The sequence below is a fragment of the Syngnathus floridae genome, chromosome 16 (assembly GCF_059516105.1).
Source record: "Syngnathus floridae isolate MCC-2025c chromosome 16, RoL_Sflo_1.0, whole genome shotgun sequence".
NCBI classification, from domain to species: Eukaryota; Metazoa; Chordata; class Actinopteri; order Syngnathiformes; family Syngnathidae; genus Syngnathus; species Syngnathus floridae.
Window position 1 is genome coordinate 4,760,811 of NC_142428.1, and position 25,052 is coordinate 4,785,862.

The following is a 25,052-nucleotide window of genomic DNA, read 5'->3' on the forward strand; positions in this document are numbered from 1 at the left end:
GGCTTTGACTTTTTTTTTTTACTTCCCAATGCCAGATTGTGACTCACTCCCATTTCCAGGCTGAGTAAGCTTCCACTTAGGAAAAAGGAAATACCAGAGCAGAATGCTCCGATGATCCCACGAGCTCTCCAATGTGCAGCTTTTGAGTTGATCAAGTGATAACATGATCATCTGCCTGGCTAAAAAGAGAGATTTTGCCAAGGAACTGCCCCCCCCCCCCTCCACCCTCCTTTTTTTGCTCCATTTGATTGATCTGATCACTGTATCTTAGCAACTGCCATAAACTGACGCAGAGCGGATGACAAAGGTCTGGAGGAAGACAGGCGTTGTGCCCTCTTACCCCCTCCCAAGCATCCATCCGCGTCATCGAGACACAAAGCCGATCACTTAGGACTCAACGGGATGCCCGTTCGCATTCATATCGTAGTAGAACTTAAGTGAACCGTGCAGCTGTTTGTGGCACTTAAGGCCTGTGCGGTATTGTTTGGCGCTAACGACACAGAGGTAGAACAGTTGATTGTTCGCTTTGTGCGTAGCTAGCAGACGCGCAATTAGCTGCAGCGTCGCTTGATGCTAATTAGTCTGATTTGGCGCTCAAAAACAACTGCTAGCTTAGCTAAAAAAAGCAGGGTAGGCTTAATTGTTTTGAAGACTCTAGTAGTAAAAGAGCATAAGAACAAAAAGTCATACAGAGGTCAGAGGTCACCTTGAGTATTAATAGATTTTGATGAGTTCATAAGTCGACAATATAAATGGTGTTATTTTTGGGGTCGAAACATATTATGAATGCAGAAAAAAAAATAAACAGCATGTAAGAATCCATTTAGTGGATGACGCTACTGCAATTGAAAGCAAAGCTGTCCCCAAAGTCAGCGGCTGCTTCCTTCCGTTCTGTTTTTAGCCGCCGCCTCGTTAGCGCTGACCGCCGCGCACCGAGTCCGAGATGGCCAGCTGGAGACCGGTTAAGGTCAGCGGCGCCGTTCCATCAAATGATAGAAACATCATGAAACGAACGAATGGCTTTGAGCTTGGTCGCAGCGGGAGGAAAGTGTTTGGCATTTCAAACGGTTTTCAGAATGCTAAATAAACGCGCGGTGAAATTAGCATAAGATTTATAACTTCATTCAAAGGCTAACTTCAATGAAGTCTTGATAAATACGAGTAAAATTTTTGACTGGCGAATATATCCCAATGTGCTTGTAGCTAAATGCTACAGACGTAGCATTTTTTTCCCCCATAATGTCGTTTAATATCATTTAACCTAACTCGGATTCATATGGCCACAAAGACGCCGGTATCTCATTACTTTGTCATGTACCCTGCAGAGACTATTCCTAGGACAGCTCATAATAAGATCGCCTAATTAGCCTCGGTTCTCAGGGAATCTATTTGCTCACCGCTGTAACACATGCTGTGAAGGTTGTGTGTGCGTGTGTGTGTAATGTCAAGTTGGTAATTGGCACACTTTTAGATGACAGGCATTAAAGGGCTATTTCAAGCATTTAATAGAACGTGACATTTAATGTTCTTCCTTTTATTTGACGAGATAAGAGTGTTGGATCATCCAGTACTCACTGTATTGTAATGTATTCAAATTTGGAGACTGCGAGGGAGGGAAAACTTTGAGTATTGCAACATGCTGGTGTGGGGATTTGATTATGTGCTGCAACTAGAATAATTCTTTCAAATATATAAATAGATATATATGGATTTTCTGATGCTGAAAACTGTCCGTTCTGTCCGTCTTTCCAAATAAATGTAAATACAAACCTTTTAATTATAGTTATTTGTTTTTTTAAATTTCATCTTGATTTTTTTAGTTTTTAAAATATTTGTTTTTTTAAATTTCATCTTGATTTTTTAGTTTTGAAAATTTACCAAGTTTAATTACTTTTAAAAGCAACGTTATGATTAATATTTTTTCAGCATTATTTTAGCTTAGTTTTAGAATTAGAATTTTTTTCATTGACTGAGCATAACAGATGGATGGATGAATTTGTATGGATTATAACTTTTATTTCATTTGTCTTTATCCAGCTCTCTTTTTTTTTTTCCCTTCGCCTCCGTTAAGAAGCCACTAATTATAGTGATTTCTACACTGGTTTCGACATCTGGACGAGTCCAAAAATAGCTGGTACGGTGACGTGGTTGTTCGTACATCACAATAACGTGTGGAGAAGCAACTAAATATTCAGAATAGAGCTCTTGGAAAACAAGCGAGCGGCCCATTATTCACCACGTCATCAGCGTGAATACAAATGTCAATCAAAACACTCGAATGGAACTCCATTCCTTGCCAGCGCCTGTTTCCATGTTTCCTCGTCATCATTACTCCTCTTGAGACACTGACCACATGTTTCACAGGGAACATTCTGCACTTCTGGGATATACTTTCTAAGAAAAGATGATGCTGTTTTTCCTCTCAAAGACATCATGTCCATTACGGTCCAGGTCTCAGTGTTCTAATCGCAGTGATAGTAGAAATAGCAGAGGTGTGATGAAACCCTCCATTTGGAATAATTAACCCCCTGTTGCTGTGGGCTTTTATTTATTTTTTTATTTCCAGTGTTGCCAGCTGATTTTCAAAGGATCTATCTATCGATCTGTCTATCTATCTATATTTATACAAAATATTATATCTATCTATCTATCTATCTATCTATCTATCTATCTATCTATCTATCTATCTATCTATCTATCTATCTATCTATCTATCTATCTATCTATCTATCTATCTATCTATCTATCTATCTATCTATCTATATTTTTAATACATATTTATATATATATATACATTTATAATTTAATTTGTAACGTAATTTCGATCTCTGTGTGTCTTGGCATGTGAAGAAATTGACAATAAAGCAGACTTTGACTTGATATATATATATATATATATATATATATCATTATATATAAAATATATATAAAATATTATCTATATATATCTATATATCTATCTATATCTATCTATCTATACGTAGTATATAAAGATATATATACACATTTTTTTTTTTTTTCGAGGAGGGAATCGGAAGCTGAGCAGGAAGTGCTCAGTTGGCTCGTCGTGTGCGTGTCGGTGGGTGTTTGCGTCCCCGTCAGAGTGAGGAGGCTGCAGTCTGGCGCCTTCTTCCTCCGTCCCACAATGAAACTTCAAGGACGTGGCGTCACAGGGGGAGGAAGCCTCGAGGGATGTCTCACTTCAACAGCCGCGCCTTATACTGCAAGAAAAGTATTTTCTTGCCCAAAAGACCGATATATTTCTTTCCTCTGGTGGCCGTGGTGCTTCATAAAAGTTCAAATCATACCTTTGAATTTCATACTGTATCTTATCATACTTATGATAAATGAATAAATCACTGCTCTGTATTTAATATAAAGTCATCACTAAAAAAAAAACAGTGCCATCTGCTGGCACAGATATACTATCAAATGCTCTAATGTTGACTGGGAGCATAATTTCGTGTACGACCAAATAGATCCTCCCTCCTGTCCTCCCTTCCTCCCTCCCTCCCTTTCTCTCTCTCCAGCTCATAGTGGAGCACAGCATGCTTGTGGAGTCTTTACGCACCAACCACAGAGGAAGAAGCTCACCACTCTCTCCAGCAACCCCGGACTTTCTTTTCTCTTTACTTTCACTTTGGACTTGTTAACCACACCTTCTCGTATGTTCCCATGTGATTAGTACAGGGCGCTTCTGGCTGACCCCTGCTCGGGTCACGGTGACCATCATGAACACGATGTAAACATTGCCAGGAGGAGGAGGAGAAGAAGAGGAGGAAACGCATTCTACTTTTTTTTATATTTAGAAACTGAAATTATGATCCCGCCGGCCAACTCTGCCCAGGAGGAGAGTTGCGGGGGAAAAGAAGACGAGCAGAATGAGACTCCCAAATCCCCGAGCAACACTTCCAACCAAGAGACTAAGGTAAGGACTTCCTTAAAAGTTACTTAAAAAAAAAATTCAACTCAAGTTTCGAAAGTAATGGCTCCAATAAATTAAAACCCTTTTACTTCTATGACCTCATTTGCTCTCAATAAGGAACAAACAGTTTCTTCAGAGTGCAATTATTTGCACCATTTGCTGCATGGGTCTGGCCTACGGGTCAAAAAGACCCGTACCGCCTCTCCTACCGAAAGATGATGACTTAATTCATGTTCAATGCGTCACGCAGATCCAGCGTTGTTTAATTAGAAGCAGCTCTGTGTCAATCCAAAGGAATTATTACATTCAAGCCACAGTTTTTGGTCATGAGAATACCGAATGTGGTGACCTAAAGCGGGTTTTCCAAACTACGACCCAAAACAGGCTTCAAGTCCAAGTTTGGGATACCCTGCGCTTCGAATCTTCCTTCATAAGGACTTACTTTAGTGGTCATTTTGGTGGTTGTAAATTATCCAAATATATCTGTCCTATAAAAGATGACGTAGACAAGAACGCAGGCGAAAGGCTAAATACTTCTACGCAGTTCCCTGCACAGAAATAAAATTATATTTGTTTTTTTTTTCCTTATCCCTTTTTGAAAGACTACTGTGAGGCCTGAACATCCCAAACGGAAGGTGAGACATGGTCATATGTTGACGCACATTAGAAACCCTCCTGTGATATTGCGGGTCAAAATGACCCCCCCCAAAAAATGCTTGTAAATTTATTTTTAATTCGCTCTCAATTCTGCACGCAGGAGGGTTAGTGCAATAATATATTTAAGCAACGCCATAAATTAACGAGCTCACCCAGTAGATTATGCTTTTCCTTAAGTCTCATTTAATGTGTTTTTGATGGTGCTACATTTGATTAGGTGTCATCCTCACCCTTAAGCTCCCATGCTTCATGTGCCTTGGAAGTTAACTGCTATCAAGCAAAGCATGTGCTGCCCTTAAAACCATCAAATTATCTCCCGGGAAAACTTTGAACCGTGCATTTTAATGACTACAATTTCAAGAGTAAATATTGGAATTTAGATGGTAATTATATCTCAGTGCTCAGATCAGGGAAGGCCTCGTTGGTCCTGGCCACCCACCACAGTCGTGTGAGTTTGCCAAATTGATCAGTCATCACCCCGAGGATTTATTGATTCTCTCCGCAACGAAGCTTTAATGATAAACACTTGAATCTAGGCGCAATTTGTTTTGAATGATGCTATGCAAAACGTGTCATTTACATGAGAATAAGAGGGAGCATCTTCATGAGCAATTGCAAAAAAAAAATTCCTCTTGGCATTGTGCGGCTTAATTTGGACACAAAGCCTCATTAGGAGTTCTTCTCCGGCCTTCGATTACGTCAAAACTGAATCAATTCCGTTGGATAAGAGCCCTTCAGTCTCATTACAGTAGCAAAGGGATTCTTTATAAACCATCTGAAGGAGGACCAGATGAAATGAAGGCTTGTCATTGTGGAAGCTAATGAGATTGACAAACTTCATGGCCGGAAAGAACTACATTAGCGTCCTGGTGGGGAAGCTTTTTAGCAATTGCATTCCAAAGAGTCAATTGTATTTTGTTCCTTCCAGCTTCAGAAGCTCAAGCGCTCGCTGTCCTTCAAAACCAAAAGCATCCGCAGCAAGAGCGCCGACAACTTCTTCCGAAGCGGCGGCGACAACAAGACGGAGCTCCTCTCCGATGTGAGCGGCAGCACGGGGCACCTGTACAACATCGGTACCAGCGGCCCGCCCATCCCGCCCGTGCCCCCCGCCATCCCTTCTGCTCCTCCCCCCACGTCGCGTTCGCAGACACGCAACCCTCTGCAGGTGGACTCGGCCGGACATTGCTTCATGGAGCACATCTTCAAGAAGCCCACCTTTTGCGACGTTTGCAACCACATGATCGTAGGTATGGGGTTAGTTAACAGTACATGAATCCAAGTCAAGAGGTCAATTATGTACCAACTTTAAACGCCCACCTGCTTCTTACATCATCTATCCGCCATTATAAGAATTGTAAGCATATATTTAATCATAAATATGTAAGATTTACATCACAGCATAGAGAGCGGGAGTCTAAACCTTTTGCTTTACTTATTTTATTTAAAGCTTGAGGCAGAAAGATAATTTGATTTGGCGCAAAGTAAAAGTGAATTACATTCACTGGCATATAATAAAAATACCTGCACGCCGAGCGACGCTGTCTTATGGATTGCAGCGAGTTGCTAATTAAATAAACACCTACGTGGGCGAAGGACATGTTTGTGTGTCTGACTGAGTGTGAAATGTAATTTACATGAGGGGAGTGGGGGGGGGGGGGCTTGGAATAATAGTATTTTAACATCTTTAAACCAGTGAAGTGTTGTAATAAATGCAGTCAATTAGTCATTTGAGGGGAGGAGGCGGGGCTTATTTTATCACAGCAAAAACAAACAAATTAGTCTACAGAACCGGCTAGGTCGATTTGTAGGTAGGAAGTATGAGGGCGGAAAGTAATACTGCTGGATTAATGGATCAATGCTATTCTGAAAGCAAAAAAAAAAAAAGTTGTGCTGGTGATAGATAGAAATAAACAGAGGTCAATTTTCAAGTGTCCCATCACACATTTGTGAGATTACAATTCCGCGGAGGAATATGTGAGAGGTCGTAAAATTTGGGATTACCTCTCATACACGCTAAATACTCTCAAAATTACTACTGAACACGCATACACTGAGACCCCCCCCAAACCACCCACCATTGCCCAGCTGTCAGTTTGTGGTCGGACCGCTAAACTGCTAGCATGGAGGCGTATTGTTTCCACGTTGGAGTGAGTCACACCGAACGAGCTGATCGACAGCAGGGGCATGTGTGTGCTATCACTAACTGTTTTGTATAAAAGTACCTCAAAGCAATACTTAAATAAAAGTACATTGTTGCCTTGAGGTATGGGCAAATTCAATTCATTAAACTTCACAATAAGTAGCAAATTAGCAATTAGCATAGCAGATTAGCAATTAAGACTTGACAGTGTAAAAAAAAAACATATTAAAAAATGTGATCAATAGTTGTCCACATTTTCACATGGACAGAGCGTGGGCGGGGCCAGAGCAATTGCACACTGAGCAATCAATACACAAGCACAGACGCAGAACTATTAAACAAACTGACCTCCTTTGTGTAGGATGCGAGCAGTCGCCATTGACTGATGCGTGGTGGCTTCTGATCTCGCTTTAATGGGAAATTGGCTTTTTAAATCTATGTGCTGGCCTCTCCATCAACTGCGAAATTACATAAGCATCTTTTTTTTTGTACTGTGGGGGAAATGTCAACAGACTGCAAGCATATGTGAAACATCCATTTTTGTTTCAGGTACCACAGCCAAACACGTGGTGTTCCTGGCGGGCAACACGGCTAAGCACGGGCTCCGTTGCAAAGCCTGCAAGATGAGCCTTCACCACAAGTGCGAGAACGGCGTCGGGCAGCAGCGCTGCATGGGCAAACTGGTGAGAGCGCCTGTCTTCATGAAATGTGCATCGCCTGGGATCACATTCATGATGTCATCACTATTGCCATTGGAGATGTTTGACTGACATAATGAATTACTAAAACATATATCAACTTGAAATCACATGAAATAATTAGTATTGGTTTATCCCTCACCAGAATGCGCATATTCAGAAATCACACTTTAGTGTATGTGTGAGTGTGCCGGTACATCTGCCATCCACCCATCCTCGTCATCCTCCTCCACCTCCTCATTATATCATCCCTCTGCCAGTCAATCTGCAAGCTAATTGTCACCATGCACGCCACCGACACCAAACCCCTGACCCCCGCCGCCCCACGTCACCGTCGATCTATTAACGTCACAGGATGGATGCGACGATGCTTGAGGGGCTTTGTTGTTGACCTCATGGAGGTCACAGTCACAAATTCTAGAGCTTTTATGAAGCAAACCAAACAACAACTTAAACTGCCAACCAATGCGAGTGAGACTTTGGAATGTTCCTGCAGCCCCGGACAAAATATTTTCGAATGTCAAACCTATTTTTATTTTCCGTAAACCTAAACAGGAACTGTCTTTGTAAAATGTTTTTTGATCCTTGTATTACAAACTCATCCTGTTAGGGAATGAGTGGAAAGAGAGCAAGGAAGTGATTGGCTCTCAGGAGTGGAAAATCAGGTTGAGAGGTTAAAGAGGACAAAGTTTCCCCCTGTGGGATTGGACTCTAAATTTGCCTCTCTTAACTTCTGCGGGCATGCTTGTTTCCCTTCAGCCTGAGAACGCTAAGCAAAAGCTCGGACATCTATTGCGTCACTCACGGACATAACATTAGGAATATGTTTTTATGAGCTAATATTTATAGCGCAGTTTGGTTTATTGTTGTAGTTTGTGGTGAATAATGGAAGATTTCAGTTGTCCTTATTGGAGGTCACACAACTTTACTCTCCCGCTTTACCGAAAGCCATCTGTAGATTTAGACGGATGATTTATGACGGTCATGCATGATTTAAGGCGGTAATCATTCACTTTCTTTTAATTCACATTTAATGTCATTTGCCGCAAAGGTGATATTCCGACTTCTCATTCCCATCGCTTCTCCATTAGCTTGCTCGACGACCGAGACTATTTCTATGACTTCATTTGCACCGAGGTCTTGGTCTGCTGCTATTTCCATCAGTGCTTGTTATTAACTGTTTTAGTTGACTTTGATGTTTTGAGACTTGGGCTGGTGCCAAAATGGCAATATTCCATTATTATCATTGTATTATTGTGTTTCTTGCTAGCCTAAAGGCTTCCGGCGGTACTACAGCTCGCCGTTATTAATTCAGGAACAATACGGCTGCATCAAAGAAGTCATGCCCATCGGTAAGCGGCCTAACTTACCAATACATTATCCAATTTATTGACAAGACTTTTTAAAAATATTTTTTTTTGTACCACTACAGCTTGCGGGAATAAAGTCGACCCCGTCTACGAGGCCCTCAGATTCGGGACGTCGTTGGCTCAAAAGTCCAAACGGGCTAGTGGCTCCGAATCTCCACAAAGAAATTCGGTAAGGTCATTCAAAGTTGATTGGTAATATCTTTTTGAAACATTCCATTAGTTCTCCTCACTACAGTACGTCGTGGAGAGCCATGCATCTCACTGTCGGTCCACCTCACACACTTTGTTTATTTGGTACCGCTGCCTTTGACAAGTTGTAGCTGATGGAGCAAATAGATACCACCTCAGCGGAGTCATAAACACTACCAATAAAGGCATTCTGGTCTTAGCGGTCATGAAGGGAGCTGTCGTGCTCATGTTACAGCCCTCGAGATGAATTGGACTGATTATAAACGCTCTCAGGCCACCTCTGCGCATGGAACGGTGACATTTTCACTTCATAGTCAGAAAACTCTTCGGGCTTAATTTATTACGATCCCCAAAGAGTGGGTGCTAAACTTGCCACTCGTCGTAGTCCTGCAGACGACATGACGATAAGATTGCACGTTAAATGTTTGAACATTTGGAAGCTCAAATTGCTAATTTTGCCCCGCTAGGCTGTTTCAGTGACACACAAAGGTATGACGATGCTATACAGGAACAGGAACACAGAGTCAGCAGGAACAGGGAAAATTGGACATTGGGGAAATTATTCCAATAAACAACACTGGTATGATTGACGAGTGCATACTAATTTTGCAAATGAATCACGGCGCTGTATTACTTATGTCGTTTTTCTCCGCTGGATTTGTGCCACTGTATAATGACAATGGAAAAGACAGTCAAGCTGTTTGTGCAGCTGTGTGTGTGCGTGTGTGTGTTATGGAAATAGTATACGAATGCAAGCTCGGAAACATGCTCTGTCTACACTCACGGGGCCTTTGTTATTTGCCGTCACTGACCATTCCCGCCGCTATGACTCCGTTCAACGTATTGTTGTTTTAGAATTGTCGAATTGAAATCAGATTTCTTTGCAGACCAGTGACTTGGATAACGTCCCGGAGGAAGCGGTGGCTCACGGCAGCCGCCAGGCACTGTCAAGAAAACACAGCGATGATGGTGAGGGTTGTGGAAAAATTTTGATTTTTCACGATTCTGCCATCCATCCAATGAGGAGCTTGCAATTTATCGTGTGTATATTTTCACTCAGTTTTCACGGTTCTGGAAAACGGGGCTGAGCACTACCGACATCAGCCGGAGAGAACACCCCACGATTCTGAGGTGAGAAATATTTCAAATCCATTTGTTCGCTACACTGGTGAGTCGAAAAATACAGCCTCGCATCACTCATCTTGAATGCCCTCCGCCATTACCGCTTCAGTTCCCAGGAAATGGAGGGAAAAGTTCTTTTTCCTGCGGTAACAAATCAAATTGGAGCTGACACAAGCACGGCAGACTTGCGCTGATGGAGCCAAGGCTTGACCTCACTGGTTGCGTCTGCGGCTCTTCCGTTACTTTATTCTCCGAAGGCAACAAAAAATATCTCAACTCCTGTAGGGTGATGATGAAAATATCATTGGGAGCTTTTTTTTATTTTTTTTGCCTGATGGAATGCGCAGAGGAAATTTTTGAGTGCATTTTTTTGTTGTTTATACCTCGTTATCAGTGGAAATACACCACAGATATTTGAGCAAACATAATCGTGAATAAATAACCATACAAGGAAAATACACAAATGTCCGCTCGCTTCTCAAAGAAACTCGAATGCATGGTGCTGGGCGGGTCGAGCACAGCTGGCGGCGCACGGTTAATGCTTCCTCCGACAGGTCCATTAGCTCCGTCTAAGGCAGAGACAGATGGAGGCGTGCTGGGAAAATGGTAATTCAACCGATTGGGTTCACTCAAAGAAAAAAATGTGTAATTTGAGTGATAGATGATATATAATCAGACTCGTATATTCTCAAACATTGGGACAGTGATGAAAACAAATCTAAATATAGCTTTGGCACACGTTATATTTACAAGATTAGCCGCAATCTGTTCCTTTGAGTTAAAATAGGATGAGAGGCGGACACGCAGGAAGTTGTCAGAAAAGTGTTGTCCCAATTAGCACCGATCCAGAAAATATATTTTATTTTTTTCCGCTGTTGTCAGTTCTGTCACAGTTAACTCCAGTGTGGAGCCTGCTTGCTACATTTCACACTCCTTGAAAAGTAGATGTGTTTGGGAGCGGGGCGAGGAGGGGCGGGGGGGGTGACAGTGAAACACAGGTGGTATTTTTACAAGATGGCAGAACTTTGCTTTCCTTGAGGCACCAGGTGGTAATGAAGCCATGTGTCATCCACAAGGAGTGGCTGACGGATGACTTGGAAGCAGGCACAAGGCAAATTGCTTGTGTGGCCTCCGGGGACAGAAATGAAAATGATGAAAACAAAAACGACATCAAAAGTTTATTTGAGAAAAGCAACTTGGCAATCTTGATGCCGTTAAGGTCTGAACGATACAGACTCAAAATTGTTGTTCAGGTGCTGCGTGGGACCCGCCAGCTCATGCGTGGTTGTTGTTGTGTGTCTGTGTGTGTGTGTGTGTGTCTAGCTGGAAGACAGCCAGCTTCACCAAGATGCACTCCGGCTCAACACCTACGTGGCCTTGTACAGTTTTACTGCCCAGGAGAGCCATGACCTGGAGATGAGGCTAGTTTGCAAAACACACACACACACAACTCTTTCAAAAATACTCGCAGGTGAAACAGTATTATTTACAAAAAATATAAAAAATATTTTCTGCATTTTCTGCTCGTGTCAAAGCGCCCGATCATGGCCACCGCACGCTTTGACACACTTTTAAAACAGGAAACGAAAATCATCACGTGCAGTCCTTCATCTCAAGCATCAATTTGTTCCTCTTCCCACAAAATTACTCAAATGGATTTAAAGAGTGCACTCTCTCTGACGCACACACTTGTGTAATTCACTACACAAGTATGATACCTGTATTCCGCGAACGGGTTCTAACACAATCACTTGAAAATTATTAAAAATTATCAATTTTACTTGCAAGTGAGAAAATTCTACTTGTGCTTGATTACGTGATTACTTCAAAAATTTTGTGATTATAATGATGATGAGAACAGGCAAGTCCTTGAGAAATTTCCACCCGGTCCTTTTCTGAAGATGTTCATTGCATCTTTAGATGTGGATTTTTTTTTTTTCTGAACTGTATTTTCTCAGTAATAGTGATTATTACCAGGATAAAGATGCACTCCAACAATCACAAGAGGTGGAAATAAGGGAAATGACGTAAAAACCCACATTTTCCTCAGTCGAGTTGTTCCTTTTCCTTTTTTTTTTAGCGCATTAAACTTTGCCAACAATGACTGCAAGCAGATGCTTGTAATTACTACGGCGCACAGTGATTCACGATTTTCCTGGAAAAGAAGAATTCCTCGCCGTAAAACGGATTGTTGACAATGACATGATAGACACCTTTGTTTCTGACTGGGCTAGCTACTTTCTTCACAAATACGATCACTTAGTTCTTAGATTCATCCTTGTTGAATTGAAGTTTTGATATTTTAATGCACCACTTGTGTTTTTTTTTCGTTAAAAGAAATGACATTTGACATGTGGAGCTATAATAGCTACCTTGAAAATAATAATGACTAGAAAAATGGTGGAATGTTCTTCAAATAGGGCAGGAATAGAAACATCTTTTGAAATGTCAGTTAAAAAATGACATTTTAAATTTTAGAATGCAATCTTAGTCTTTAAAAAAAGTTTAAACCTACCTAAAATAATATTTAGTGGTAGCTAGCATGCAAATGATGGATTCATTTGGGCTACATCCATTTAATTAAACAAAAAGATATAGTTTCAAAGTAAATGTGCCCCAATTACTAAATTTAGAAAACACAATATTTCTGTAACTTAAGAATAAATAGACAGACAGCGAGATATCAAATCACAAATTGTTTTAGCTATAAAGTGTTTAAGAAGAAAAAACAAATACAGAAATACAACCAGACCTTATGATAACATTAAAGGACTGTTCACAGGACGTCCAGTAGGTGGCGTGCTCGTCATAAGAATAAGCGTACTGTACTCACAGTTCTGCAGACGACGTGACCTTCCAGTGGAAAAACAGTTTCCACAAACGCTCCATGTTCTATGAGGAATCATTTGTTGTCCAGCTCCTCTGGATGTCCAAAGTCTTCCACAGTCTTTGTTCACTCCTCTGACGTAGCTTTCGCCATTAGCTCGTCCAGCTAACAAGCTACGAACACGACTAGCTGTCGCTAACTAGCCGGCTATGCTAACTGTGAACTGGATGCAATTAGGTTTTCACTGCATTGCAATCACGTCGATAAATCCGAGCACTCTGCAGTTTGTTGGCTCTTATAGTGTCCCCTTTTTAGCGTTGTGTTATTTGAGTGCTCCAAGAATGTTTTCCACAAACATTTAACACGTTTTATATCACTTTTCCCTTCAAAACGCCCATTCTACCTATCCTTCACTCTGATTGGCTCTACTTCTCTGACGTCAGGTGAGACAGGTGTAATTAAGACATTTCAGATACAATAAAATAAAATAGAGTGTAAATAGAAATTTCAATTAAAATGAACATTATACAAATGTTTTCCATACTAAGGCTCTCATTTTTTCCAACACAAAATAGACAAATTGTTTACAAACCGTTCATTGTTTTGCTTCTTATTGCAGGGCAGGTGACCGAATTTTACTTATTGACGAATCCAACGGTGATTGGTGGAAGGTAAGCGTTAAATTCCCTTCACACACTGTGATTTCTTGGGCCTATTAGTAACGATGAATTGTTTTGGATCATTTCCAAGGCAATGATAATAACTGTGTGTTTTCCCCAAGCACGATTAAATGAACCTGGAAGAAATGAATTGATTGATAAACTGAGCAGTCAATGATCGCAGCAAAAAAGACGGGAAAAGAGAGTTTGTGTGTACGGAATCCTAATAAAGGAGATAAGAGGCGGCATGCTGCTAGCAGACCACGAGCGAACTCATTGTGCATTTCTCACTGCTGCTTCTCATCAGGCTGTGGATAAACACACACATCTGGCCCCTTTTGAGAATTTCCCCAGTAAAACCGATAATGTGGAAGCGGACAAAAGAACAACAACTCACATATCATCTATCATCTGTTTAATATTTTCCAGGGGGTGATTGAGGACAGGATCGGTTTCTTCCCGGCATCCTTTGCGCATCAATTGCGGGTGGGGGATCAGGTTTTCAGGTGTAACAGGACCTTCATCGGCTGCAGGGAGCAGGGCCAGATTACGCTGAAAGAGGGACAGGTACTATTTGGTCTTCTTTTTAAACCTCTACCAAAAAGCCCTGCATGAATACATACGGCTTTCCCCACAAACAAACATTTTTAGTCGTAAATAATAAACATAATATTTGAGATTGTCTTCGTTGACCCCGTTTTGAGGCCTATTAAGACAAGAAGGCAGCATTTTGTTCCTGCTGCTCCCAGGAGTCCTTTTTTATCACTCACCCTTGAATCATCACATCACAATTTTTTTTGTGGCCCCCGCATATGACTTATATGTGAAATATGCACGTTAATGAGTGGTCCCTTTTCCCCACAATGCTTATGGCGGGACTCTGGAGAAAAATCAAGCGAGCAAACCCCAAGCGGAAAGGAAGCCACAGAATACGAGATTGGTTTCTTCCCTAAGAATTTGACGTAATGTGATCACTTAAAGAGAGCACAGGTTGCACAAAATGATCTGGAACATTTCAGTGTGTTTATAGCGGCACTTGAGAGCTCCTTCAATTTGGACTTGAAATGTTCTAACCTATTCCTCAGTTGGAACAAATTAGACAGTTTTTATCCGGAGCGTGCAGCAAAGTCATACACCTACTTTAACTTGAAGTACATTTTTTAAAGAATTAGGAAGGTTACATGAAATAGTTTGAATTCATGAGACTGTTGAACAATTGTCAACAGGGTGACAGCGCCCTCTGCTGGACATATATTGTAATGACGGTATCGCGCAAACTACCCTACACCATTTATTTAAATCATGTAGTTTTAATTTACATTTTTCTATACTATATAAAATTGTAATTTGGGGAATTCAACAAAATGTTTTCAGTTTTGCTATCACAACAAAGAAGAGTTTACAGAGCCTTGTTTTGAACCCCACTTTAAATAAATAAATAAATAAAACCAAAACAGCTAATTTATTTGGAGCAAGTAACTTCCTTGCTTTATTTTGCTAACTCCCACAGTTGCCATAAATATCAATAATTTACAAATTCCGACTTAAATAGCTATTTTTGACTCGAAAAAAATCAAAAGTGACAGAGTTAACTATAATTCATGACTATCTTCTCCCACCAGATCTGTGTGAGCAGTGAGGACGAAAGCAACGGTTTCATCAGGGTGGCGAGCGGCAAGAAACGAGGCTTCGTGCCCTGTGACGTTCTCGATATTATGTGAGGCGGAAACAAGCTCGAGAGGTGACGAGCGAGGGATGGCCGCGTCCGCCGGACCTGAAGGACAAACGAGGTCAAAGCTGCTTATGAGGTGGGACGGCTGATGTCTTCATCGCAAAAAGTGGACGAGAAGAAGGACAGACGCACGTGACAATACAAGTGCTGCCTTGTTTGTTTGGCTGCTATCACTGGATTTCATCTTTTCATTTAGACTTTCAACAAAGCCATAAAATGGCTGGCTTTTATTGAGTTGTGGATTGCATTGTCCAAGAAAAAAATATGTCATCAATAAAGTTTTACTACAGGAGGATGAAAATGAAAGAAAACAAAGAAAGTTGTTACGTTAGGCAAATTTGTGCATATTTTTTTAAAATAATCATATTTTGAGGAAAAAAAATCCACCATCTTACAAAAATAAAGTCATTTTCTTCTGAGTTAAAAAGTTTTTCACAAAACATCATGTTTTGACAACATTTCAGTCAAATCTGAAAACTATTTAGTAAATCCAAATTGTTCCAGGAAGATCTTTTTTTCTCTCAAAAACAGAATACAGAGAAAATTGTAATACTTGTGGGATAATTGTTTGTTATTCTCACATAACTAAGTTGAAATGGAACGCAAATCACTATAAATGCTAATTTTTTCCAGTAACACGCAATAGATTTGAAAATATATTTTCCAGTTCCAAGCTATAACTTGACATTGGCCTTACAGAGGATCTGGCTCATATTAGACAGTCCAGCACCCATCATCCGGATTAAAACATACACGGACCTCAGCGACAACCAGTGCTGCTGAAATAATTAATTCCTTGGTTAGCACACACACACACACAGACACACACATGCACAAAACATCTGTCAGTCCTTATCTGCTGCGGCCATGTCAGCGCTCTCCCATGTGAGGACAAAAGCAATGCTGGTGTTTTACGGTCCACACGTCTGCCACACCGCCTTGGCCTCCATCATGCTCAAACACCACGCAGGAGATAAGCAGGACTCCTCTGATCTGACGCCTCGTGTCAATTTTTTTCTTTCTGAGTCACGAAAGCAGGTATTGGAGATAACTAAAGGCTAAAATACATTTTCTAGTTGTTAGTCATATTAAAATCACTAATCATAAGACTTTTTTTTGTGTGCTTTTTGAAACGCCCTATGATGCCACTAGATGGCGCCAAAGTCCCTTAAAATTTGAAAGTAGCACAGTAAATCTGTCAAAGTGATGCATCTCGAATAAGAGACCCATCTTTGGATGTTAGGGAGGAGGTAAGTTTAGCCTGGGTTGTTATAGGGGAGTTTTATTTACCTGAGCACTTACGTATGGACATACATCATTTGTAAGAAAAAAAATTGTAAAATGAGTTTACATTTAAATAAGAACTTCTACTTCAATAGAAAATTGTTTAAAATGGCGACCAGCTTCGGCGGGGACCGCTGTTTAATCCGACCACAATCAACCCCGCCCCTCCCTCCCTCCTTCCTTCCCTCCATCCATGCACCCTCCACCTTCTTCCACTCTGCGCGGCTAAGGAGCTGTGTGCTCACTGTCCCGAAACATGATGAACCAGTCGCCCCTGTGGGAATTTTTGCTCCCGGCGGCGTGCAAGCACCAGCTCCCTTTTGTGTCCCTCAGCCACATGCAACTTCCTCATCATCAGTAGTGGCAAGAGAAGAAGAGGAGGAGGAAGATGGAGCAAAAAAGCAGCAGCTGGTTTTGTTTCAACTTAAAAGTTCACCTTTGACTCCATGCTGAAAACAACTTGGGAATATTTGGACTTCTTGTGGTTGGCAGCTGATGGTGTGGAGCAGGCGCGGTTCTCTCCTCCTCCCTCCTCTTCATCCTCCTCCTCCCATTTGCTCACATTTTGCCTCCAAGTCAGCGGGATTCCTCAACCTCTCCGACTGTGTTTTGAACCTCGAAAATGCACTTGACCCCCAGAGGACTTCCTGGAAAAAACAAAGGGATTAACTGGCAAAGCTCATTCTGACCTCTGCCTCAGTGAGTATTTATTTATTTATTTTTAATCTTTGTGTGTCATCGTTTTAGGCGACTCGGAAGTGATTAATAATGCACTTCTTGATGACTGCTCAGAGGCTTTGACCCGGATTTGACAGGAAATAGCAGCACAAGTGCATGTCTGAGAGGTCTCACTAGCATGGATTATTAATGTGCACTTTTACCTCATTGAATACTCACGGAAGGTGTGTGTGTGTGTGTGTGTGTGTGTGTGTGTGTGTGTGTGTGTGTACCCTCTTGGAACACCTGCTGTATCACAAAAAAGTGGCACGAATAGTAAATACTGTACGATAAAGTCAGCTGATGTTTTAAATGTGATATGCATGTTAATACATTTTTAATAAATGTGCCTTATCATTTTGAATTATGAATTAGTGTGAAGGAAAGTGCAAAATCTCCACTCCTTTTTTTGTTTCAATGACAGAACAAATGAGGGTCAGGCAATAATTTGAAGTCTGTTCAGTTTTATATATATTGAGGAAATCACTTTTTATTCTTTTTACAAATTCCAATTCAATTTAGGGCCATTTAAAAGATGGGTTTATATTTTATCACACTGAAGTAAATGCGTAGCCAATACCTAGAATAAATATTCACATGAATATTGTTATGAAAAAAAAACAATAACAAAAAAAATCAAATTCATGCACGTAATGAGGTTATTCATGTATGCACGTTGTGAGGCAGGAGCAGAATCGCCGGAGGCACAAACACGGCATAGCAGACGCACACTCACAGACTCATATTTAGAAAGTGAGTCAGAGGACATTGTCGTTTCCACGACGGTACATTAAGACAATCTTCCACTGAATAAACGTTATATATTCAAATATTCCTTGAAGCAGTTGCTAATTCAGCTGATATTTGAATACAAACTGTGCAGCAACACATTTAGACAATCAATAGTCATAGATTCTTTATCCTCTATGATAGGATGGGTAAATGATTCATAAATATCTGGACAATAAATCAAGTCTAAATAAGAAATCAATATTTCTAAAAATCTTACAATTATTTTCCATTTCTAATTTCGCGGACGACCTGCAATATCGCCACGGACCACTGGAGGGCCGCGGACCACCGGTTGACAATCCCTGCTGAAAAAGCATTAGCACAAATTAATGCTTCATTTGCATTTGTTTTCTCAGCATTAGAGTCATTAAATGCCACCAAGGACTACTGGAGAGTATTTTACATTGCATGCTTGTGTGCTCCGACATTCATGATTACAATATTGTTTCTCCTCCAGTGCACAGAATGCATTTTTCAGGTGCTGTTCGACATTGTCACATACGACTGTGGGCACAAGTGTTCACTATGGGTCAGTGAGCTGACTGCAGAATGTAATAACCATTGTGCCAGAGACCTCTGGGCTTCTTTGTGCGTGGCACACACACGCCTTTTTAATCTCTTCTCCTCCATCTCTCATCTTCCGACCTTCCTTGCACAAATGCCAAACATATGCGATCAGCGCGCTCCAATTTGTCGTGCTGCCGCGGCCCCCAGTGTGGAGAAGGTTATTAAGCATGACGTCCCAGGGATGGGAGCGATGAGATGACCAGAGAAGATGAAGAATTCTATCACTTTCGCTTGACTTTGAAGCAAACTTAAGCATTACTTATGCATACGGGCCTAATGCAATATTTAAGTTGATACTGCCTGGATGTCATGTGGATGAATCTGTAAGGTATTTTCGAAAAAAACTATCGAGTCATCTATTCCTGATTTCAACGTGTAGTTCCCTGACATGAGTAAAATCCATCTTGCGTGACATATCCCTTCACTTCATATATTGCCTGCAGACAGAAATCAGGTCTCTGCAGACGGGCATCATATTCCTCCAATGACCATGCCACTGAATGGGTTTTTTTGAAAATTGGAATATGCATGAAGGAAGTGCATCATCATCATCATCATCATCATCATCACACATGGCTGTGCTGTAAATCATTCATTCACAAATCAAGGGAGGGCACACAATCCGCAGAATGACGACAAACTGAGTCATGATCATCGGCAGCTGCTTTTCTGCAGAAGGAACTCGAGCCTCTTTCACTCAAATCAAACGAATTAAGTTGAATTGTATGAGTGGTTAGTTGGCACTATATGTGGCCAAATGACACTATAATTATAGATAACGGCATGAATGGTGACATGGCAACCTTCCGAACCGGCACAAACAGTGCTTGCCCAATCACGTCACTCCCACATTTCACTTTTATGCAAACTCACTTTAGTTCCAAATCATTTGCTGGAAACCCACACAAAAACAATTCTTGCAAAACAAATTTTTATGGAAGCTAATTATATTCCTTCACTTATAATGAGGACTGATTGGATTTTTAATACATCATCTATCTTTCTTCTCGCTGGAGTGTGTGGGATTATGTGCAATGTGCTTGCTATTAGGTAAATTAAAAAAAGCCGTCCACTTGAATTATTTTGAACACATTATTATTTTATGTGTTATTGCAGTAGGTTATTAAAGGCATTTATATTTGTGGTGTGATGTATATTGTCACGCCGAACCAGACTTCATATTTTCCTGGATCCTGTAGGGGACAATTTTTTTTACAGTGCCATGACAAAAAGAAAGAAATGTCTTATTAAGTTTGCCCGCTTTAATAAAGAAAAAACCAGACGTTCTTGTAATGGCTCAGTCTAATGATGAGAGATTTAAGTGATGTGATGTGAAATGTTGGACAACAAGGTGAGGTCCAATCCAATTCCTGGTGGAGGACCCCCCCCTGGAGATGGGAATGTTATTTGTTTGAGCCTCGGGCTACTGCTGGAGCTGTCAAATCAATCCAGATGCATGAGAAAGTCGCTTGTCAAATTGCGATATTTTGCTAAAATATTGCATTTTGAACACACGTGTTGAGAAATGCGGAGGTGCTACTCAAGCATAGCTTGAAAATATCAGGTTCCGGTGCCCAAACTTAAGCAGGTGTGTGTGAGCCTGAGGGTGCAAGTTAAATGTTACCCTCTACGGGAACACCAATGAAAAAAAGAATAATCTCATGGCTATGAGGGGAGAAGATTGAGGTCTCTGTAGATTCAATATGCAAATTTAATCAGCACATTATGAAATTATGCCTTCTTGTAGGTCATGAAAAGCACAGCATATTAATTTCAAGTAGCTCCCTCACCCATGATAAATGTGTGTGTCAATGGAGTCTAAGTGAGACTGCTCACATGAGGGCTCAATGGCGCCATCTGCTGGCAGAAGAAATTACATGGCTTTGGAACGGTACATTTAGTTTTGAGGATGTTGCACTGCAGTTTCTCCAGTGTTTGAGGGATCTGAGAAGATTTGCTTTACATAAATGCTGAAATCTGATTGGACAAAAAAATCCACATACAACCATAATTAAAAATACTATAAAATAAAGAGAGTAGGCTGTTGTGGACTGAACCAATAATTTTATTTGTAATTATTTCCTACATGGAAATACACTAAGTCCATAATATTTAGCAACATTGCCATCAAAAGGGCATTGTTAGTGCTCACCAGTTTGAAATATCGCCATCTAGTGGCTACAAAATGCATTTTCCTTAATAACAACATTTCTCCCCAATCCCCCTTTTTTTTCTTAACAGGAAATGTCAAATTCAACGCGTCTCTTTGTGGTGCGGTGCAACTAAGCCCACAAGTATGGAAGCTGCGCATGCTCCAAATGTCACAGTAAACAACAGCACAATGGATATCCAAGTGGTCACGCACAATCTCTGGGAGGTGGTCGCCATAGCGACCGTGTCAGCCATTGTAAGTCTCATCACCATAGTGGGGAACATCCTGGTGATGCTTTCCTTTAAAGTCAACAGCCAACTCAAGACGGTGAACAATTACTACTTGCTGAGTCTGGCGGCTGCTGACCTCATTATCGGTGTCTTCTCCATGAACCTGTACACCTCCTACATCCTGATGGGTTACTGGGCCTTAGGCAATCTATCATGTGACCTGTGGTTGGCTGTGGACTACGTGGCCAGTAACGCCTCAGTCATGAACTTGCTGGTGATCAGTTTCGACAGATACTTCTCAATCACCAGGCCTCTCACCTACAGAGCCAAAAGGACTCCAAAGCGGGCCGGGATCATGATCGGCTTAGCCTGGTTGGTGTCTCTTGTTTTGTGGGCACCGCCTATCCTATGCTGGCAATATTTTGTGGGCAAAAGAACCGTCCCCGAAAGACAATGCCAGATTCAGTTTTTCTCCGAGCCCATTATAACGTTTGGAACCGCTATCGCAGCGTTTTATATCCCCGTGTCAGTCATGACTATTCTCTACTGTCGGATCTATAAAGAGACAGAAAAACGGACCAAGGATTTAGCGGAGCTTCAGGGAGCGAACCAGTCCACACAACCCGACGTCACCCGGGCGCGGATCAGTCGATCGTGTTTCAGCTGCAAGCTAAAATCTGCGGAAGATCGCACCCAAGCCTCATGGTCATCCTCAAGCCACGCCGCCAAGTCCACCGCCTCCACCAACGAGGAGTGGTCCAAAACCGGTCCCATGACCGCCTCCAATAGCTACGCGTCCTCAGAAGATGAAGACAGGTCCACCTTGCAGCCCCCTTTGGGGAACCAAGTTTGCGAGGGCGGTAAGAGCGTGGCGGGGAGCGAGAGCGAACAGCTAAGCAGCTACGACGAGGACAGCTTCTTCCAAACGCCGCCCAAAAGCAACTCCCAGAAGAGTAGCAAGTGCGTGTCGTACAAATTCAAACCCGCCACCAAAGACGCCTTAGCCCCGCACCGGGGCAAAAACGGCGATGCCAAAACCGGGTCATCCTCGGCGGAGTCGGTCAACGCTCCGGCCGCCCATTCGGCGTTCAAGGATGTCACGCTGAAGAACCAGATGACAAAGAGGAAGAGGATGGTGCTGATTAAAGAGAGGAAGGCAGCGCAGACCCTCAGCGCCATCCTCCTGGCTTTCATCCTAACATGGACGCCGTATAACATCATGGTGCTAATATCCACCTTCTGCTCGGACTGCATCCCCGTGTCCCTGTGGCACCTGGGCTACTGGCTATGCTACGTCAACAGCACCGTCAACCCAATGTGCTACGCCCTCTGCAACAAAACTTTCCAGAAGACCTTCCGCATGCTTCTACTCTGCCAGTGGAAGAAGAAGCGGATTGAGGAGAAACTCTACTGGTACGGACAAAACCCAATGGTCGGTGCCAAACTTTCTTGAAGTATTTTAGAAGATGTAGGTTTTCAAAATGGAGGCCTCGCCTACAACCCCTCATGAATGTTACATTACATCTTCTGTTGGTGCTCTAAAAAGCGACTTATTAGATTAGATTCCATTTTCACATAATTTAACAAACATGAAATAATCCTATATATCAAAAACATTATAACTACAACTGTTTAAAAAGTCCTTAGTGACATTTTAAGTCCTTTCCACGCTATCCGTGAGAGGCAGCCTGTCGCTACTTTGTCAGAATTTCTGTGCCAAAACAAAATGGAGGGAGCCATATAAGAGATGGATTGGAACCACTGGCGGAGGTAGAGGGGGGCCGCGGGGGCACTGCCGCCCCCCCAAAGATGTTTGGAAGGCTGAATAAGTTGGGAGCATAGTGTTTTCTAAAGAATTTTGGAGGTTTGCAAATTGTTTTTGTTTGTTTTGAGGATCTCCCAAAATATCCTTGGCCCCCCTCAAGGAAAAATTCCATCTCCGCCAGTGGCTGTCACCTGTTTAAAAGGGTACAGCCCAGTTGTGTTGCAAGTAATTGTTTCTGTCTGACATAATTAAGCTTCTAATTAACGTGCTGTTGTTTACAAGCACAGGCAGTTGTGGCAGCATCCTGTTTGCTGGGCACAATTAATTCTTAGTGCGCATCTTCACTGTATTTATACCACAGCACTCCAAATACAGCTCTCATCACAAAGTTGCTATTTGTAAATAGCCTTTTTTTTTTTTTAACTGAGGCAAAGCCAATATTTTTTTCCTTTTTTGAAAGACTCTTTCAAACCAGGAATTTAAAAGTATGTTTCCATTATATTGGATAGTGACGTTATGTACAAGGAAAGTTGTTTTTTGGTTTGTTGCTTTTATGCTTCTGTATTTTAGAAACCGTGTTTATCCATTTTCTTCAAATAAATGTCAATGTCCTGCAGAATATATTGAGTCTTGATGTTATTTTTTTTAAATCCATTTTATGTAAGTATTTTTCTGGGCCTCCAGGAGAGCTTTTTTTTTATACAATTACCTGATCGTTGTCCAGAGCCCCATTGCATCTTCTGCTGAGAATCTTTTCATAGCTCATCCTTTTTGCAGTCAGCGCAATGAACAGCTTTAACCGTGTGTGACGGTTTCACCATCATCCATGCGTACTTGCACAATCGCTCTTTGTTGCAGTCCTTTTGCCAATAAATGACATTTCTTCGGTTCAGATTGGCACCAGCGCAGGCATCATACCACCAACCTCCACCGGCCACTCCCTGGAACTCCAACTTGGCACAGTTTTGGAAGTAATTATCATTATCTCTGTCCTTAGTGGTGAATTTTTGATTATCATGCAGGTAGTTCTCGGTGTCTTGAGTAAGGGCGTCCACGGCCGTGCCATGGAACAAACCCAGCCTTAACCTGTACGCCGATGACTCGCCCTCCACCAGGAACGGATCGTACTCCCCCATTTTTGTCACCGCGTCTCGGTCCACGAGTTTCACTCCCAGTTTATAGCGGGCCGGGCCTCCGCTAAGCTGGTGCAGGTATTCATTCCCGAGCCAGTGATCGCCAGTGACGTCACCGAAACCTCGTTTATAGTCGGCCCACACTCGGTCAAAATTGACGCTACTGTTAACGGTGATGTGCTGGACTACGGTCCATCCTCCTTCCTGCATGGCGCAGAAGACCAGGATTGGGGCGTCCCCTGGTTGGATCAGGTACACGCCGTCCCTGGCGTGACCTGAAGAGCTCATGAGCATTTCGTGACAGTCTCTCGGTAACACTGCAGGTGACAATCAGAGATGTTAATTTGATGAGATTTAATTGTAACACTGCGGGGGGCAATCAGAGATGTTAACTTAAAGAGATTTAATTGTACTTAGAAAATAATAACATTAACCATGACTTTAAATATGACATTTTTTCTTTCCATTTCAATTCTGTTATGACTATAAAACTGCTGACGCAGCAATTATGCAAAAATTGAATGAGTTTCCTCCACATACAATTTTAATCACAGAGGGGTTTTAACTATAATTGAAGGAAATAGGATTTACCTTTCATTCCATAATTCATGACCACATTATGCTGATCAGGAGGTAGCAGATGCAAATTCTCTCCTTGGAGATGCTCCATGTTGACTCCCAATAGACTCGGCAAGAGCAAAAGCACGAGGCAAACTTTAATTATCACCATCCTCCTGCAATCACGTTTTAAATGCATCAAGCAGAAGTGACTATAAAAAAAAATGGCAGAATAAAATGTCTTACCTTCACTCAAGTCCCCCAAAAATCAGCAAGTCTTCACCCACACTGCAACTTTAATCAAGCACAAATATAAAGTACACAAACGTAACAAGCCGTCCCTTTTAATCTTGGTCGGACTTCAGCCTCGACTTGACATCACAATGGCAGACGCCAACCCTTCTGCTTATCTGTGTCAAGTCAGATAAAGCCACAAGTGAGTAGTGAGATGAGTCAACTCATATCTCTCGCCAACTCAAATGCCTTCAAGAGCTTATAAGGCTGAAGTCCAGCTTGGCTTTGAGGCCAACAAGGT

The 25,052-nt window shown here is 41.7% G+C and overlaps 3 protein-coding genes across 4 annotated transcripts; 2 read left to right on the forward strand and 1 right to left on the reverse strand.

Moving 5' to 3' along the window:
- The first annotated feature begins 3,542 nt into the window (after nucleotides 1–3,542).
- stac (SH3 and cysteine rich domain) lies at nucleotides 3,543–15,746 on the forward strand. Its single transcript, XM_088400878.1, has 11 exons — nucleotides 3,543–3,928; nucleotides 5,511–5,829; nucleotides 7,272–7,405; nucleotides 8,691–8,772; nucleotides 8,853–8,959; nucleotides 9,867–9,948; nucleotides 10,040–10,110; nucleotides 11,425–11,522; nucleotides 13,548–13,599; nucleotides 14,017–14,154; nucleotides 15,210–15,746. The coding sequence occupies exons 1-11, from the start codon at nucleotides 3,821–3,823 to the stop codon at nucleotides 15,306–15,308; spliced, it is 1,290 nt and encodes a 429-aa protein (XP_088257004.1). The 5' UTR covers nucleotides 3,543–3,820; the 3' UTR covers nucleotides 15,309–15,746.
- Nucleotides 15,747–16,832: 1,086 nt separating this feature from the next.
- On the forward strand, nucleotides 16,833–23,447 carry chrm5a (cholinergic receptor, muscarinic 5a). The gene is made up of 2 exons (XM_088400877.1): nucleotides 16,833–17,302; nucleotides 20,921–23,447. The coding sequence occupies exon 2, from the start codon at nucleotides 20,976–20,978 to the stop codon at nucleotides 22,512–22,514; it is 1,539 nt and encodes a 512-aa protein (XP_088257003.1). The 5' UTR covers nucleotides 16,833–17,302; nucleotides 20,921–20,975; the 3' UTR covers nucleotides 22,515–23,447.
- On the reverse strand, nucleotides 17,040–25,028 carry LOC148385216 (fibrinogen-like protein 1-like protein). 2 transcript variants are annotated; one of them, XM_088400885.1, is made up of 4 exons: nucleotides 24,764–25,028; nucleotides 24,551–24,693; nucleotides 23,536–24,276; nucleotides 17,040–17,250 (listed from the first exon to the last, which is right to left on the reverse strand). In XM_088400885.1, the coding sequence occupies exons 2-3, from the start codon at nucleotides 24,687–24,689 to the stop codon at nucleotides 23,582–23,584; spliced, it is 834 nt and encodes a 277-aa protein (XP_088257011.1). In that variant the 5' UTR covers nucleotides 24,690–24,693; nucleotides 24,764–25,028; the 3' UTR covers nucleotides 17,040–17,250; nucleotides 23,536–23,581. The 2 variants fall into 2 exon arrangements, with proteins under 2 accessions (XP_088257011.1, XP_088257010.1); XM_088400884.1 differs by having other exon boundaries at nucleotides 24,551–25,028.
- Between the last annotated feature and the right edge of the window lie 24 nt (nucleotides 25,029–25,052).